The 19,658-nt window shown below is 38.7% G+C and overlaps 2 protein-coding genes across 2 annotated transcripts; both read right to left on the reverse strand.

The window, feature by feature from the left end:
- Positions 1 to 1,979: 1,979 nt before the first annotated feature.
- Positions 1,980 to 5,133, reverse strand: LOC114825979 (uncharacterized). Its single transcript, XM_029105424.2, has one exon. The coding sequence runs from the start codon at positions 4,659 to 4,661 to the stop codon at positions 4,137 to 4,139; it is 525 nt and encodes a 174-aa protein (XP_028961257.1). The 5' UTR covers positions 4,662 to 5,133; the 3' UTR covers positions 1,980 to 4,136.
- Positions 5,134 to 5,602: 469 nt separating this feature from the next.
- LOC103410030 (5-oxoprolinase 1) lies at positions 5,603 to 10,738 on the reverse strand. The gene is made up of 2 exons (XM_029105423.2): positions 10,607 to 10,738; positions 5,603 to 9,653 (listed from the first exon to the last, which is right to left on the reverse strand). Exon 2 carries the CDS (start codon positions 9,619 to 9,621, stop codon positions 5,818 to 5,820), a length of 3,804 nt encoding a protein of 1,267 aa, XP_028961256.1. The 5' UTR covers positions 9,622 to 9,653; positions 10,607 to 10,738; the 3' UTR covers positions 5,603 to 5,817.
- Between the last annotated feature and the right edge of the window lie 8,920 nt (positions 10,739 to 19,658).

Consider the following 19,658-nt stretch of genomic DNA (forward strand, 5'->3'; position numbering starts at 1 on the left):
ACTTTTGCACCCAAGACCAAACAACACTGGAATTCCACATTTTTCCAATCCTACACAACCACAACATCGTGCTGATACTAATGATAGCTCTAGTACAAGATCAGGAGACTCACCTACCACCGGAGGTGGGAATGATGAAGGACATAGTGGAGCTGGAGGTAGTGGAGCTGGAGGTAGTGGTGGTGGATATGGAAACTATTATGGACCACCACCTCTCGGATATATGAGCCCCTTCACTGGTGAGGCAAACTTCACGCATGCAACACAGGATGATGACCATGGCAGTAGGCGGGCAGGACCAGGAATTGGTGCCATAGGGAAGGACTATACTCGCAGAGAAAGAGACAAAGGGATTTTGTCAAGTCAAGAAGATGACTCGTTATCTAGAACTTCAGACTCTGTTGGATTGGGAAGTAGTAACTATGGTTATACTCATAACCAACCATTTCCCTACCCTTCATATCCCATTCCTGTTGGGATGGAATCGAGCGACTCATGGAAACAATCCCAGCCTCAATCTTCAAATGATTTTTCTTATGGACAACCTCAACCAATCTCGGATCCATATGGGTGGCATATTAACAATTACATGCAAAACTATTTTGGGGATTTATCATTTGATAACTACTCTTCACAATACACTCATTCTACACATAGAGATGATGAAGATAGTGACAAATTTGAACCTCATAGGAACTCTATGTGGTACTAAAGTGTAAAATATTGTACTAATTCATTATATATAAATGATTATGGTGTGTTTAGACTTCTTTCATTAATTACTACATATTTTCTACACTCATAATGTTTGTCAGATCGCTATATAATCAACTTGATAATGTTAAATCCATCATGCAATGCATTTCCTTCCAATTTTTTGTGATAAACTAATAGATAATTGACTAAATAAACATCCTACAAAGTTTCAATAAAAATTTCCAAGTTTTTCTTACAATTTCCGTGGTTTCCATGTAATTTTTATCGATATCGATATTTTACCGATATTTCCATCGATATTTCCGTGTTTTCGGACTACCGATATTTCCAATATCACCGATATTTTCTTCCTTGGTTAAAACACATGTCTGACCTGTAGAACATATATTTTTCCATCTTAACTTGAAGTGCAATATAAGTGTTAAATGCATGTTGCTTCTGTTTCTTAGGGAAACATAGCATTTTTTGCAACTATATCTTTTGTCATCAACTTGGTTATGTAAAAGTCGAACTGCTCATCTTACCGACACCGTTCACTCATCTATCCCTTTTGTTCGTTCATGGTTATATTGAATTTTTTTTTCCAAATTAAATGTGTCTTATTCATATGGTTAAAGTTGATGCATTCAAGTCCCATAGCAATGCGTGGACATTTTTACTAGTTTGACCGAAAAAGGAAACAAAGAGAGATAATTTTGATTTAAAAAACAGAGAATTTTGTTGACTAAATTAATCACCAATAATTTGTAACTAAAAATGTCCGTGCAAATAAGGAAACAAAAATAAAACCTACAACTAAAAAGACAAGTTTGAAAATCAATATATGGCATTTTGGTTTAAAAAAACACAATAATTACATGAAAATTAAATTAAATATGCTGACATGGCCTTTAGTCAAAGCGCCATGATTAAACTTTGAAAAAGAATGGATGTTCAATAAAAAAAAGTTGGAAATCATCAGCAAGGTTTTAGTTCATTTTTGCACTCTACTCCCAAGTTTTGTGTGTTTTCAATTTCATCAATGAATATCGTATTGTTTTCTCAAAATAAAAAAAAAAAATTCTGAAAATGAGTGAGCGGTTCTAATTATCTCATTCTCCCGCATTGGTCATGCTAACCTTCTATATATTTTTCCAATTTTACTAGAAGGGTAATATGAAACCATATTTCCTTCCTCAATCACAAAACATTGCGGAGTATTTGAAATTACAATATGCATATATACACTGGCATTTGAAACAACCCTATCTAATCATGTATGCTTTTGTTCTGTATGGCTGGTACAAAAAGGACATACGGTTTTATCAAAGCTACAGTTTGCAGGTTCTTCTGGCTGAAAAATCAGCCAAAGTTGCTGCCTTACTCAAACGGAAATCGCAGACCCTCTTGTGCTTGTTGCCAGATTCTACCACGGCTATGAAATTCAGATGTCCACTGAGAATGTTGTACCTCTCATTTGTGTATCTCACTACCTGGAAAAGACTGAAAACCACAGCAAAAATAATCTGTTAAGTAGGGCACTTTCTTATTTTCAAGGGAGAATCCTCCCTAGCTGGAATGAAACTATCAAGGCTTTCCGAGCCACAGAAATGTTCCTCCAATGGTCCGTGAAGCTTGGTTTAATCGATGCCTGTATAGAGTCTGTCATTCAAAAGGCACTAGCTAATCCCAGCCTTATTGGACAGCCAATGAAGAATTTGATATGACGATAGTGAGGATGATGACGAAGAAGGCTATAGGCTGATTGGCAATCGGAAGACTTTTGACAACACTGTCCCCTCCGGCTCTATGAGCCTGTCATCCTTAAAATGAATAAGCATGGAGTTCCATTGCCGTACGTGGCTGCATCGCTTTGTGACTATACAAGGAAATGGATTTTCTCTAGCAGTGGAGAGGAAGATAAGATGAACCATCAAAGGGAAATACTTGAAGCAGTGGAGAGGCTGTTGCCTCGTGACATTTGACTACTTCCATGCACATTATTCTCCGTTTCATTATTCTTTAGGAAGGAAGCGAGCTGTGACTGTAGAAATGGGATAGAGATCAGAATTGGAAACCAACTGGACCAGGCAACAGTCAAAGACCTCTTGATACCATCTCAAGGCTATTCCAAGGAAATGCAATACGAGATTGGGTGTTTGAGGCGGATACTGAAAGTGTTCTGTGGGAGTTTTACTTCTTCAGACATATCCGGGCTAGTTGCAGTAGCTGAACTCATTTGAAGAATTCTTGGCTGAAGTTGCCAGTGACATAGGTAAGATAGATACATTTGATGAATTAGCAGAGATGTCAAATGCAGCATCGTTGGGAATACAAAGAACCTTGAATGGAATATACAGGGCAGTTCATGTCTACTTAGATAAGCACAGGAACTTGACAGAGATGGAACAAGAGGAAGTGGCAGGTATGGATTTAAAGAAATGTCGCCCGAAGCATGTGAACATGCTACCAAAAATGAAAAGTTGCCTCTGAGGGTGGTGGTGCAGGTTCTATTTGCAGGGCAGTTGCAGCTGTGGGTTACAATCATCAAGGAGGTGCAGGGTTCGGATGAAAGATCAACAAAGCAGGCTGCAGAGGAGAATGAAGCAAAGTTGGATGTTGGTGAGGGAAAAATGAGAATCCAAAATGCAGAAAATGAGCATAAAGGGGATGGAGCTTGAAAGAGAGTGCTATAAGATGAGGAAAGAGAAGAGAAACAGGTTGTGGAGATTGAGCATAAGGGTGAAGGAGAACACCAGCTTCACTAGAGAAATGGAGAAGAAGTTGGGGTGAATCAGTAGCGTGTGCGATTCTAACTGCCGATTGAAGAAGAAGAAGAAGAAGGTGCATCCAAAACATGGAGTGTGACGTGTAGATTCTCCTTCCATCTTAGATTTGTTTGCCAAATATCTAGCTATTCATTGAAATGCATAATGAGAGAGTTAGATGAGGAAAGAAGTTGGTGTTCTTGAAAGTTAAAACTCAACTAGAAAACCGAGGTTCCCGAAAAACAGAAGAGCAATTGGACAATCTGAACTTACATTATGCTAATAAGCTTAAGAAAATCAAATTACAACAAAGAAAACCGTTCCTCTTTAGTTACTTCACTTTCTAGCATCAAACTACACGTATGATCATTGTTGGGAAAGACTTTACATGGTTCCAGTTTACCTCTAAAATATTTTCCTGCTTTCTTCAGACAACATTAACACGGTCACACTCACACCAAGAATAAACTCCATACTCACCTCCCCATATACTTAATCGTCCTCGAGCTTTCGTTCCCCGTGGCAGGAGAAGGATGTTATACATAGTTGCATATGATTCTTGCCATTCCATGGCAGTTGCCACGAGACTAGTCCATTTGCAGGGGGGCGGAGATATATATCGACTACCAGCACAGCGCTACTCGGCAACATTCATACCATTATAAAAAGAAATCACACCATTAATCTCAACGGCATTTCACTATCCGTAGAACCAACTGAATCATTGATCGTATCATGATGTTCCATGTCTATGGCTTGATGATGGTTGTCGTTTCCGTTCTGGCCTCCGCGTCCACCCTCATCTTCGTTCCCCATTACAACAACCCCGGCAAACTGTACCCTTCGGTCACCATCAGGTGAATGAAAAGGGGAGTCCGCAGATGATGCATTGCCAGCTGTCAATGCGCCGCTCGTGGTGGGGATGGTGGCTGCCCGGCTGCTGCCTGCCTTGGCATAGCGACCGCTGTCCCCGGTATGCATGGCCCCGGCGGGCCTAAAGCATCTGTAGAGACATGTCATGATCCAAAATGCCCATGGAATAGCCACAAGCACCATTCCTACAAAGGGGTACCATGGTTGGGTTTTTTCTTCGGGTAGAAGCATGTAAAGGAAAAGAAATACTCCGCCTGCGATAATGCAGACGAAGAAGAGACCGGAGATGACAGAGACTCTAGCATCTCCTTTCTTTTCCTCCATCGAAGGTAAAGAAAAAGAGACAATGATCCTTCTTCTGCGGCGCGACCGACAATGTTTTCAGAGTTCTGTGTAATTGTTCTTGTCTCTCTTTGTTGATTTTTTTTTGTTAGATCGAGTCAAGTTGTTGCCGGAATCCAACAAAGTGGTGGATGGGAATTATGGAGGATATATCCGGTGGTGGGAAGGTTTCAAAACAGAGCGGTGAAAGCGGGGCTGGTTTGTAACCGCAAGGCATTGTTATAAACTGATTAATTGTTTTATTTATGTACAAATCACCTACCTTAACAGAGTTAAAAAGAAATAACGACGACGACGAAAATGCTCTTTTTGTATTTTTACGTTTTTTTCGCTACTTTTTATTTTATGTAAGGCGATATTAGAAGAGAGAGGAAGTGACTGTCCTAAATTTTATGCTTTCGGTCTTGTTATGTTAGTTGAACTAACAGAACTGGTCTTATTTGCTTTTTGACTTTCTAGGACCTTCTACAATTGCCAACTACCTCCAAACTCCCCAAGAGATGGTGAAGAGAAACAATAATGTAGAGAGGTTTGTTTTGTTAAATAAAGTTTGACAAAACGAATCATTGAACATTTGGTCTAGTGACACAAAATTTGAACTTTACTCGACGAAGGAGGTCTGAGCCTTTTATATAGGACCTTTCGTTAGATGTGAATTAAAAATATTTACATCGCTTGCTAGAACGTTAAATAGCAAACTCGGCACAACTACATTCCAATTATGGCGGCCACGACACCGGGAAACAAAAGAGGCAACTGAGTATGCAGCTCCGTAGCATGAATGCAAAGGAACCAAATCCGGAGGAGGTTCTGAGTCCAATTCTCATTGACAAGAAATCGTTGGATAAAAAAACACCAAACAATGAAAGGTTTGACAAAAAGAATTAGTAGAGTAACTAAGTTTAGCAGATGAAAGTAAAAGGTTGGTAACTGAATTTTATTTCATTAACAACATCAAATGGAATAGCTGCAGTATCAAATTTATGATATGTTCTCTCAAATTTTTTATCACGACGGATTTATTTGGAAATCAAATTTACCAAGTATCAACTGGAAAACATGAAGGTGACCACAAATACTAAAATCTTACCAGATAGTGATGTAAAGAGAAACATGCTAGACATATCAAGACTCGGCATCAACGAGGAGAGCCCCATCCACCACCACCAGGAGTTAAAATCTGAAGAATTTCCCCCGACTGCACTTCAACCGTGTTCTTCCCGCCAAGATAAACCCTTCGCTTATCTTTTGTGATTAGGAAGTTAGCCCCCCGAGCACCATCTTTCCCTCCTTTCAACCCCCTTGGTGCGTGAACACGCCTCTCTGAAAGAATGCTCACAACAATTGGGCGCTTGAACTCTATCTCCCTTACAAGCCCATCACCCCCTCTATGATACCCAACTCCACCGCTGTTCTCTCTCAGGCCAAATTTATGCAAAAGAACAGGATATCTCTGTTCAAAAATTTCTGGATCAGTCATTCGGGTATTGGTCATATGACACTGCACTCCACTCGTCCCATCCCAAGTTGGACCAGCTCCACTCCCACCTCCGATTGTTTCATAATAACCAAATGTATTATCCCCAAAAGTGAGATTATTCATACAACCCTGTGAACAAGCACAAGCTTGGAATGCAGTAAGCACAACGTCAGTTATTCTCTGAGAAGTGAGAACGTTACCACCCACGACAGCAGCCTTATCACTTGGAGAAAGGAAAGAGCCTGGTGGAATATAGATTTTCACAGGAGCCAAACAACCTTGATTTAGAGGAATGTCAACATCCACCAAGCAGCGAAGACAGTATATAACTGCTGCAGCAGTTACGGCTTCTGGAGCATTCCAATTCCCATATACTTCCGGACTGGTTCCACTGAAATCAAAATTTGCTTCCCCTTTAACAGAATCAATTGTAAGTTTCAAATGAATAACGGATCCATCATCCATGTAATCCTCTTCTTCAATAGTAACAGAACTCTGATCTCCAGAACTAGCCGACTGAGATAAAACTCTCGCAGCAACAGACTTAAGCATTTCTCTCACTGCTTCTTCTGCATTTAGCTGTACATAGGTCATGTAAGCCTGAACAGTGTCCAAACCATACTGCTCAATAAGCTCTTTGATAAGTGTAATTCCCCTCTGGTTCGCAGCTACTTGAGCTCGAAGATCTGACAGATTATCTTGAATCCTGCGAGTGCCTGGGATCTTTTGAACCAATTCATCAGAACAGGGGAATCGAAGAAGTCGAATGATCCCTTCTTCTTGAAAAATTCCCTTTTCCACAAGCTTGAATGCTTTTATGGCAGCCCCTTCTTCCCATATAGATTTGGAAAAAGGTGGCATGCTTCCAGGAGTAATACCCCCAATCTCTGCATGATGCCCTCTACTCGCCACAAAAAACACCAGCCTTCCATTATCAAATACAGGGGTAATAACAGTTATATCAGGAAGATGACTACCTCCGGCACAAGGATGATTGGTGACCAAAACATCTCCTTCATCCAAGTTGTCACCCCAGTAATTGATCTGCCACCGGACAGTACTGGACATTGCTCCTAAATGCACAGGGACATGAGGGGCATTGGCAACTAGTCCCCCATCAGGTCCAAAGAGGGCACAAGAGAAATCTAGCCGCTCCTTGATATTGGTTGATATGGAAGTTCTCTGCAGGGTCCTTCCCATCTGTTCGGCTATACCCATAAATCTATGATTGAAGATTGAGAGCTGCACAACATTAGCAACTTTGTCCGCTACTTTCATGGTGCTTGGAGTAGAGTCAATTTCAATTCTAATGTTACCATATTTGGTTATTATAGCTTTACATTTAGGTTCTACTATTACAGTACTATTCCCATTCATGATTATTGCCGGGCCAGGCAAGATATGCCCATACCCGAGTTTCTCAAGCTTGTATAGAGGTGTTTCCTGCCACCCACTCCCAAAATAAACCTTGTAATTACCTTCAACTTTAGGAGAACATGAGGTAGATTCCACAGGCAGGGGCTTCAATATATTAGTGACACCTACCCCACGAACCCTAACATCACATTTTAGGATATTCCTATTCAGTAATTTAAAACCATACTCCTGCTGGAATAGTTCCACAAAGTCAATATCATAGTTAAATCCTCTCCCATCTTCAGAAATTCGTTTCTTAACCATGATTGAGGTGTCCGTACCTTCATATCTCAAATTCAGATATGTCTCTGTTGTCATGTTTTCATCTTTAAAACCTTGATCGTGCAGCTTCTTCTTTACTTGATTCAATAAAGTAGCTTCCCTGTGAGAGGCTTCCTCGACAGATTTAAGACTGTAAACTGCAGAGTAAGGCTCCTGTGCGTCTTCTACAACATCTGCCAATCCCATCCCATAAGCACTTAAGATTCCACAAAATCTGTGTATAAGTACTTCTTTCATACCCAATGATCTAGCAATTGCACAGGCATGCTGAGGCCCAGCACCTCCAAAGCAAGCAAGGGCATGGTTCCTTGTTTCATGGCCCTTCATCTCCGTTAACTGCCTTATCGGACGGCACATAGTCTCATTGGCAACATTTACAAATCCCAGTGCAATGTCCTCCACTGTCATGTCCTTTGCAGATGGATCCTGGCTTTTCCGGTAGGAATTTATTTGGCTTGCAAGGTTTGCAAACTTGTCTCTTGTTGCCTTGATATCTAGAGGCTCATCTTCATTGAGCCCAAATATTGGTGGGAAATAATCAGGAATTACATATCCGAGAACTAAGTTTGCATCTGTAACTGCCAACTCCCCACCTTTCCGGTAACATACTGGACCAGGATGTGCACCCACTGATTCCGGTCCTACCCGGAAAGATCCAAACTGGAACTTCAACTTTGATCCACCACCAGCAGCTACTGTACTTATGTCAAGCTGAGGTGCTTGTATTATGGTACCTGCAATCTGGGTTTCCAGGACTTGTTCATAAGTCCCAGCATAACGGCTCACATCTGTAGATGTGCCACCCATGTCAAACCCAATGAGAGGTTTCTCAGTTTCAAGCCCAAAAAGTGTTTGTGAGTAACCCACAACCCCACCAGCAGGACCAGATAAAACAGCTTTATGCCCTGAAAATCGACTTTCTGGTGCAAGTCCACCATCAGATTGCATAAACAAAACATTCACCTTCTCCACCCCTTCATCAAATTTTGACATAAACCCTGTTAGATACTCTTTAATTACTGGCGTCAAATATGCATCAACACTAGCTGTTAGACCCCGAGGAACAGCTCGAACCATGGGTGTCAACGCTGAAGATAAGGACACATGTCTGAAGCCCAAATTCTCCGCTAGGCTTGCAACCGCTACTTCATGTTGTGGGTAAGTATATGAATGCATTAACACAACAGCCAAACAGCTAATGCCCTTCTTCAACAAACCTTGGAGTAACGGTTTCAAAGTTTCTACATCAATAGGCTTTACAACTCTAACCATCTCACCAGAAATCCCCTTAACTAATGATGGTGAAGAAGAAGAATCTTCATTATCACGAGCAAGCTCAACTCTCTCATCAACTTCAATAACCTCCTCATAAAGGTTTGATGGTTTTGATACAGTGAGGTCAAATATCTTGGGACGAGCCTGGTTGCCAATCTGAAGCAAATCACGAAAACCTCGAGTCACACAAAGAGCAATCCTTTCCCCTTTTCTTTCCAAAAGTGCATTAGTTGCTACAGTCGTACCCATTCTTATCCACTCTATCTTATCAGTGGGAATTTTTGAAGCACGGGGAATTTTCTTCCCCGTAAACTCTTCAAGAATCCTCCGAATTCCTTCGACAGGAGCATCGTCGTAGTTTGATGGATCTACAGACAAAAGTTTTAAAACCCGTCCATCAGGCTGACCTGGGATCTCAGCATAGACATCAGTGAAGGTTCCCCCTCTGTCAATGCAAAATCTGAGCTTGTCGTCATTGACACTCCCCATTTCGATGCTAAGAGATTAAAGTTGCGAATAACCTACAGATGAAAAACCAAACAGAACAAAATAGATATGATCAATTGCAACAATAAATTTGACATCAACTGAACCCCAAAGATCATAATGGACGGTGCATGCAATACAAACCCCAAAGGTAAAGAAAAGGTTCAGTTGATAACACAGGGTTTATATAATCTACAAATAACAATCTTCTGCAACTCCATAAACTTAGACTAAAAATAGTGAATATATTTGTAGGCTTATAATCCATTAAACTTGAACTAATTACTAATCACAGCAGAGTGCATCACATCCCATTTTAACGCACTCAAAACAGCCACAACGAGAGACAAACAAGTCCATCTAAAACTTATTTCAAATTTGAGTCCAAACTTGCCGATAACAAGTAACCGTCTGGAACCATAAACCAAAACCGAAGACACAATTTCCAAAGAAGTCAATCTAGATTTCCTTCCAGGAAATCATTAATCACATTTGACCGAATCCGCTACGCAATATTCTGATTTGTGGACTCAACACAAATGGGAAATCCTGTAAAGAACTCGTATATAGTTGCTTTTAGTTTTAGTTTAGCTGATCTCAATCATTCACTCGTCAATATCATCACTTCCAACCTGCTTCCTAGCTTTCCACCATCTCTCCCTACCATCGCTGCTCCAGAAACCATATCTCCTTACTCACCCCTTATACATTTTTGCAATAGTCCTAACGATTAACGATATCCAACTCGTACTGTGATGGAAATTTAAGAATCAGAGAAAAATAAATCAACTTTCCCACATCCATATTTCTAAAAGCTACGAAATTCTAATACAAAGTACGAAATATACAGAATCTACGAAACCAAGAACCAAAGCAGGAGAAAACGATAAACAATCAGAACCCATTTGTCAAACCTGACAAACTATGAATACCCAGAAACTAAAACGATGAATTATTGAGAAACAATTAAGGTAATTAAGAGACGTACTCGTCTGGTATGTATGGCGTTGTTGAGGAAGAAATGGAGAGCAGATGCGTAAATCGTTCAGTCAACTGGGTGCACTTGAGTTGGAGCTGGCTAGGCTAGCACCAATAAACGAGATTTATTTGGGTCCCAAACTCGGTAAAGTCCATGTCTGCTGGGCTCAAGGAGCCTCGGCCAAGCCTGTGACTTGTGTGATTTGTTGACACATGTCTAGCACCTAATCTGATACTGTTAAAAGTTGAAAATACTAAAAAGCGAATCATTTTAGATCCGATAATGTTATTTTTGTTTCATCTTAGGAATATGATTGTGTAAATTCTAATGTGTATAGGATATCTTGAAATATTCTTTTTAGTAGTTAATATCCTATTAGAATTGCAATCCTAAAAGGATAAGGATTTAACATATCCTACTACTATAAATAAGGGCATAATGGAATGATATAACACATACTTCAGAATTACATCTCTCTCTTCTCTCTCTTGCCGCCGGCCCTCTCCCTCTCTAGTCTTAAATACATTTCAGTAAATTAGGCCTACAACACGTTATCAACATGCTCTTACCAGAAACTAAGGAACTGAAGGATCGTGGATGAGACTTTCTTCTACAACATTAAGGGCTTTCAATTATTGTCTGCCAATCAGGTTCTTTTAAAATAAATTAAGATATTTGAAATGACTATGAAGCATGAAAATATTTCCATGATGCATGAACCCCTTATATTTATATTTTACTTTCAATTATATATATATTGCATATGTGTTCAAATATTTTGTCAATATATATATATATATTTGTTCATGCAATACGCAATTATGCTATGTGGAATTTGTGAGTCAATGCATCGAAATTAATTTAAAAGCAATTAGGGTTTTTATCCCTAGAATTAAAAAAAAAAATTTGGGATTTTTCGCAGTTGAGTCATGGCTCCACGCCACAGCTAGGAACAGCATCGTTTCGACGCCATGGACCTCTCGCAATAGCCTTATGGGCTTGCTGCCACTGTACTGCAACTAGGCCTCGGCCTGGGTTGGTTTATGCAGGACCTGAAGCCTTGAGTCCACTCCAGTAGGCCAGCAAGCCTTTGTTGGACTCTGTCCTTGTCTCGGCCCATCAAGCCAACAAGCTTTGCTTGTTGGGCTCGCCATCTAACTCGGCCAGCGATCACTAAAGCCAGCCCATGTGGCTGGGCTTGCCTAGAACGCCCACAACGAAGCTAGCTCTCGATGGGTTTCGCACACACCCATCACGGGCTAGCTTCGTGTTGGGTCTATGCACATGCACCTTTTGTGGCCCACAAACCAACAACTTTGCTGCTGGGCCTGTCCCACACACACGGTCCATGGCCTGCATCCATGATTGGGTTGTTCCACAGCTAACCCGTGGCCCATTAAACCTCTTTTAAGGCATTACCCTGCACACAGCACCCAAGCCCACCAAGATTGGGCTATAATTTTAACCCGAATGTTATTATGATTTTTGCTTCTACGATCAAACCTGAGCGGTTATGATCTATTGAAATAATTAAAGTGACCAGCAGTCCATTAATTTAATAATTAATCCAAAATTATTGACTTGAAGTTCACTTTTTGGCAATTAATGATTCAATAAATTATTTCATTTCTTTGAACAGTTAACTATCTTTCGTAGTCCCAATGCACTCACACTTGAGTTCCTGAAGCAATCCACAAATTCACTACATTTTTTATTGTATATTGTCTTATGTGTTCTTGCAGGTACCCCTATATATGAATCGAACGTTCATAATTAAATCGAACTTGTAATTTCAAATTTAGCTCCTTTAAAACCCGCAGTTTTCATTCAAAACTTACCACATGAAACCCGTAGCTTCCATGCTTAAATTAAACCAATACATGTGTATAGAACCCGCATGTTCTACGATATATGTCTATGGCTTTCCATACGACTAACCACGTTTTGTTGTACCCTCTGTTTTAGGGACATGTCGAACTTGAACAAGCTCGATTTCACAGCTCTGGATGTCTCTGGATGAAAACACCTAAAATGGGTTTAAGACGTGAAGCTCCATCTTACTACACAAAGTCTTAGTGCTACTATCGAGAACCTACCGACGATGAACCTGTTGACGAAGCTTAGAAAGCTACTGCTATGATCTTCATTTGTAGACACATCCATGATGCACTGCAGACCGAGTACCTCGCAGAAGAGGATCCATACACACTTTGGCTCGCTTTGGCCGATTGCTTTGATCACCAGAAAGACATTTACTTGTCTGAAGCAAGACATGACTGGCAACATTTACGCTTCCAAGACTTTAAGTCTGTGAATGAATACAACTCTGAAGTTTGTAGAATCCGATCACTGCTTAAGTTCTGTAAAAAGGACTTAACCGAACAGGATCTCTTGGAGAAGACATATTTGATCTTCAATGCCACCAATATTGTCCTGCAGCAACAATATGGGCACATAAGTTCACCAAATTTTTGGATTTAATATCTGTTTTACTTCTCGCTGAAAAGCAGAACCAACTATTAAACTTGACCCACTGGCTTAAACACTCCGCTTGAAGCGCATACGACTAATCTTAGCAGCCACAACCGACGGAAACCCTGTCATGGCTATTGCCAAGTATCATTCACGTCGTGAAACTAACTTTGTGCATGTAGAACATCTCGAAGATATTACTACAACTTTGGAGGTTTCAGATTTTTCAGGAGGCATCCACTCACATGGAAGAATAGAGTTTTATTTTTCTAAGACATGTTAGGGTGTTTTTATACCCCTAATGGCCGAACCTCTCCCTTAAAATTTAGGTTTATGGTTTACTTTTTGGATAATTTTTCTAAGTCTATGGAATGATTTGTTTGGATTGGTTTGTTTTGAATTAATAATTATTTTATGGATACTATTTCTCAAATTGATTAATTGAATGAATGGAATTTTATTTATGCATGTGACCGATTCAATTAATTTATTTCTAGGTATGACTAGTGGGGAAGTTAGTTGTTTGGCTGATAGTGACACCACGCACACCATATTGTGTGAGAAACACTGTTTTACTAACTTCATACCTAAAAATGCACCTCTGACAACCCTCTCAAGCCATCTAATCTGATAGAAGGATACAAAAAAGCTCGTATTATGTTGTCTAATGGTACTGAATTAACCATTAAAGAGGCACTCTATTCTCCACGTTCCGGCAGAACATTGCTGAGTTTTAGAGATATTCGAGATAATCAATATCATATTGAAACCATTGAAGAGAATGGTTATGAATTTCTTTGTATGACTTCTTACGAATATGGCCAGAAGTGTATTCACGAGAAGTTGGAATGTCCCCCGAGTGGGTTGTACATAACAACCATTCGATCCTTGGAGACACATCACGCAGCCAACCCTATGACTGGGTTCCAGAGCACTCTTCTGCTTTGGTATAATCGAATAGGACATCCAGGATGAGATATGATGTGTCGTATCTTTAAAGTATCACATGGGCATTACTTAAAATCTTATCATGACCATCTGCTTTGTAAAGCATGCTCCCTGAAGAAGTTGAACATTCAACCCTCACTTACAAAGATTATTCACGACCCTCTTAAGTTTCTTCAGAAGATTTAAGAGGATATTTGTGGACCTATCCAACCAACATGCGAACCATTTAAAAACTTCATGGTGTTGGTTGATGCAACGACGCGATGGTCACATGTCTGCTTATTGTCCACACGTAATGCTGCATTTGCAAAAACTCCTAGCACAAATTATTAAGCTTAAGGCTCACCATCCTGATTATCCGATCAAGTCGATTCGACTGGATAATGCTAGAGAGTTTACGTCACAGACTTTTGACGATTATTGCATGTCTGTTGAGATTGAAGTTGAACATCATTTACCCCATGTTCACACCCAAAATAGCCTGGCAAAAGCTTTCATAAAGTGCCTTTAAATAATAACTTGAACTTTGGTTATGCATATCAACTTGCTGATATCTGCCTAAGGCCATGCAATATTGCACGCAGCTATGTTGGTCCACCTGAGGCCGATCGCTACCTAACCTCATTCACCATTACAGTTGGTTACTGGATACGAGTCTGATGTCTCGCATTGACGTGTGTTTGGGTGTGCAGTCTATGTGCCAATAGCGCCACCACTATGTACCAAAATGGGTCCTCAAAGAAAAATGGGAATCTATGTTGGTTATGATTCACCATCAATTATTTTCTACTTAAAGCCCTTGATAGGAGATTTTTTTACCACACGTTTTATAGATTTTCACCTCGATGAGACAGTCTTCATGTCGTTAGGAGGAGATAAGATCACTAACGTTCATGTAGAACGCCACGAATTATCGTGGATTACTCCATTATGTCTCATTTAGATCCATGTACCCTCAGTCTGAAACTGAAGCGTATCAGACACTTTGGTTCAAAGGATTCACAACCCCATAAGAGGAAAATGGCACAAATTAGTAACCCTAGTCTAAATCCGACCATTGCTTACTCATATGTTCCACTACTACAAAATTATCTATAACTGACGGTCCAAAAACCAACAAAAAACGTATATTACTGTCGGATTTTAAGCAAAATCCGACAGAAAATAGATGCAGTGGCGGATATAATAAGCGACATCATTGCCAGCATCAAGGAATGAATTTTTCGACAAAAAATACTCTAAAACGACAGAAATTGTGTCGGATATAACCGAAAGAGAATATATTAATAATGAATAAATAAGAGCATTTATGTTGGCTAAAGCCGACAGAACTTCTGTCGGATATAACCGACAGAGAATTTATTAATAAGAATAAATAAGAGCATTCTTGTCGGATAAAACCGACAGAAAATATATTAATAAAAAAAAGGAAAGGCTGCGTTCCTCACTTGAACTGTCTTCTGGCATTGGTAGCAACAGTAGCTGCAACAGTGAAATGAAACGCCAGAAAATGAAGAAGATGATGACGGCGCTGAGAGGGATTGTACCTGATAGGAATGAAATAAACATCGTCGTTGTTCTGGATGAAGCTGTTTAGTACTTGAAGGCTCTTAAGATTGAGCTGTAGAAGATTAGGGTTGAGAATTTGAACGACTGAACGTGCACTTGAGCTATGGTGCTAATAACGGAAACTCATCATTCCCCGCTCTGTTAAACGAAAAAAAGAACAAGTTGTTCAAATGTGCAAAACCCTAAAAAGATAAAAGAAGAACAAGTTGTTTGTAATAGTAACGTGTATTAGGAAAAGAAATCAACCTGGTAAGAAGAAGTGATGAGAATATCAGCGCCGGCTTCCAAGTAGTCCACGTGAACCTGAGGAATTTGAAAATTTCAACCCAAACCCAACATTTATCAGAACAATTAGACAGAGAGATCCAATCAAACAGTGAAGAAAATGGAGGGAGGGAGAGAGAGAAACAGACAAACAGACCCGTTTGATGAGGTCGGGTTGTTTGATAAGGCAGACGGCTCTCCAGAGATGGTTGTTGATGGCAGCGCCGTGCCTCTCCAGTTGGGTGGAGCAGCCTCCGTCCACCACAGCACAACCCCTTGCTTTCTTTATTACATCCTCCAACGACGAGGTAATGGCCTTCTTCAATCTCATCTCTCTGGCTATTGTAAGTCTGTAGAGAATAACAGAGATTGCAGAGTAATGTGGAAAGAAGAACAATAAGGGAAGGAAGGGGGAAGGGAGAAGGCACTGGCACAAGGAAGAGATGGAAGGGTTTTATTTTGGAAAATTTTCATTACTGTCGGTTAAAACCGACATAAACATTTTTAAAATATAAACCGACATAAATTTTTCATTAGTGTCGGTTATAACCGACAAAAAAAAATGTCGGCAAAATTCCCTCCCAAAATTTTGTTACGATTTTAAAAAATAAAATAATAATTGTTTTGTTTAATAAATAAATAAAGAATATGTATTTAAATAGAATACGCTTTTAAAAATTAAATAAATCATTGTTTGGTTTAATTGATAATAACCCATGTAAAATATGCAAAAAAGAAACAAAAAGATAATTGTACAATGAAAGTGTCATCACATAAACTAAATATTGTCTAAACAATACTTGAAAAACATAAATAAAAAATTAGCACAAATTACTTTTCCCACTTCAAAATTTAGGAAATTTAACGGAGATATGCATTCTACGAAACCAGTTTCAATGATCTAACCGTCAAACTTATTTGTACACACTCCAAGATCGCATACGTAAAAAATCACAAAAAAAAAACATTCAAAGATTAGGTAACGGGACAAAAGTTTTCAACAGTTATAAACGAAAAATCACAATTTAACGGTTATTTTAGCTTCGGTTTTGATGATTTATTTACAGCTACACTCCTCGATCCTATAAGAATGCAATGAACGAATTCAATCTTCAATTTAAAATATTTACACTAGTAGATACCACAAAATCTTATTTTATACTTGATGCGGAAGTATAACATTAACTCTAAGTGTTTGTTTAATCTATCGTTTTGATGTGATACGCATTCTACAAAACTTTTTTCAACGATCAAACCGTCAAACTTATTTGTACACACTCCAATATCGCATACGTAAAAAATCACAAAAAACAAACATTCAGACATTAGGTAATAGAACAAAAGTTTTCGACGTTTATAAACGAAAATTCACAATTTAACGGTTATTTTAGCTCCGATTTTGATATTTTTTACAGTTACACTCCTCGACCTTATAAGAATGCATTGAACGAATTCGATCTTCAATTTAAAATATTTACACTAATTTTATACTTAATGGAAGTATAATATTAACTCTAAGTGTTTGTTCAATCTACCATTTTGACGCATATGCATCCTACGAAACTTTTTTTAACGATCCAACCGTCAAACTTATTTGTACACACTCCGAGATTGCATACATAAAAAATTGTAAAAAAAACATTCAGAAATTACGTAACGGAACAAAAGTTTTCGACGGTTATAAACGAAAAATCAAAATTTAACGGTTATTTTAGCTCCGATTTTAATGATTTTTTTACAGCTACACTCCTCGACCATATAAGAATGCAATGAATGAATTCGATCTTCAATTTAAAATATTTACACTAAATCTTATTGTATACTTGATGGGGAAGTATAACATTAACTCTAGGTGTTTGTTTAATCCATCGTTTTGATGCGATATGCATTCTACAAAACCTTTTTCAACGATCCAACTGTCAAATATGTTTGTATATACTCCGAGATTGCATGTGTAAAAAATAACAAAAAAAAACATTTAGAGATTATTCTGGCGGCCATCCAAAATTTTGCTTTGATCGTGTCGGTTATATCTGACAGGACCATGAGTGAAAAAAATAATATTTAAAACATGTGTTTATTTATTTATTTTTAATCATTATAACATTTTAAAATAATAAAATAAGACATGATAGAGTACACCAGATGTTCATGAGTGTTTATGTGCTAGACAATGTGCTTTGTGAGCATTGAAAAAAATTGTTTGAATTTCTTTGTATCTTGTTGCTTGCCTGTGAGGGAGCATAATTCTTATTACAAAAATGATAAAGCTTTAGATTGTGATATGTTGTTATTATTCTCTCAGAAAATTTATGGCTCGTGGGAATTAGGTTCATTAGACTTTAGGATCATGAGTGAAAAAAAAAATTTTAATATGTGTTTATTTATTTATTTTTAATCAATATAGCATTTTAAAATAATAACTTTTTTATTTCTATCGGTTATAACCGCCAGAATACTAAAATAATAACCGCCAAAAATTAAAATAATAAAATAGTCAATTTATGTCAGTTATAACTGCCACCATTAACTTAAAAACCGCCAGAATCTGTCAAAAATATTTTTAAAAAAAAGATTCAAAAATATTGTCGGTTTTAACCGACAGGATTTTTTTGATATCCACCACTAAATATCCGCCAGGAATTTATTCAGATATAACCGACAAGATTTTTCTAATATCCGCCACCTAAAGCTAATATTGTAGTAGTGTTCCAACGCATGAGGTTATTCTAGATTACGGTGATGTCTTAGATGAGACGTACCGGCCTCCCAAGAATCGTGAGATTTCGGTCCATTATGTAGTATTGGATGAGGTTTGGAATCGAAATGAGATGATTGTCGATGATGCATTCACGTATACAGTTGCTTCCGACATCATGCTTAGCAATGACATTGAACCACATTCGTTGATGAATGTTGACTTAGAACAGATTGGTTAAACTGGAAACAAGCAATCCAGGTCTAACTCAATTCGCTTGCAAAACGTAAAGTGTTTGGGCCTGTAGCTCCTACTCCACCACATGTGAAGCTTGTGGGCTACAAGTGGGTTTTCTTGAGGAAGCGTGATGAGAAAAATGAAATAATGCGATAAAAAGCATGTCTCGTAGCGCAAGGCTTCTCTTAACTCTCTGAGATTGATTACGAGGAGACATATTCCCCTATAATGAATGTTATAACATTCCGCTACCTTATCAGTTTGGTAGTTTCCTAAAAACTAAATATGCAACTTATGGACGTGATAACCGCGTATCTCTATAGGGATTTAGATACGAAAATCTATATGAAAGTTCCAAAATGACTTGCATTGACTGGTTCAAATAGTTTTAGACCATGGAACACTCTCTCGATTAGATTGAGGAGATCACTTTACGAATTGAAACAATCCGGGCGGATGTGGTATAACCGTCTGAGTGAATACTTAACAAGTCAGGGTTATATGAACAACGAACTATGCCCGTGTGTGTTCATAAAGAAGTCATATTCCGGATTTGCAATCGTTGCAATTTATGTCGACGACATGAACCTTATCAGAACTCCTTCAGATCTTGGGGAAATTGCCGTTCACTTGAAATCGGAATTTGAGATGAAAGATCTTGGGAAAACTCGATATTGTCTCTGCATGGAGATCGAGCAAAGTTCAGATGGAATCCTAGTACATCAATCGAACTACACCCAAAATGTGTTGCGACATTTTAATGAGGATAAAGCAAAGCTTTTGAGTACTCATATGGTCATTCGGACTCTAGATGCTAAACGAAATCCCTTATGTCCCAAGGAGGATGAGGAAGAGATTTTGGAGCCTGAAGTT

The sequence above is a fragment of the Malus domestica genome, chromosome 07 (genome assembly GCF_042453785.1).
Source record: "Malus domestica chromosome 07, GDT2T_hap1".
Classification (NCBI taxonomy): domain Eukaryota; kingdom Viridiplantae; phylum Streptophyta; class Magnoliopsida; order Rosales; family Rosaceae; genus Malus; species Malus domestica.

Excerpts from the sequence above, each read along its gene's own strand:
- LOC114825979 (XM_029105424.2), bottom strand. The coding sequence starts at position 4,661 with ATGGAGGAAAAGAAAGGAGATGCTAGAGTCTCTGTCATCTCCGGTCTC.
- LOC103410030 (XM_029105423.2), bottom strand. The coding sequence starts at position 9,621 with ATGGGGAGTGTCAATGACGACAAGCTCAGATTTTGCATTGACAGAGGG.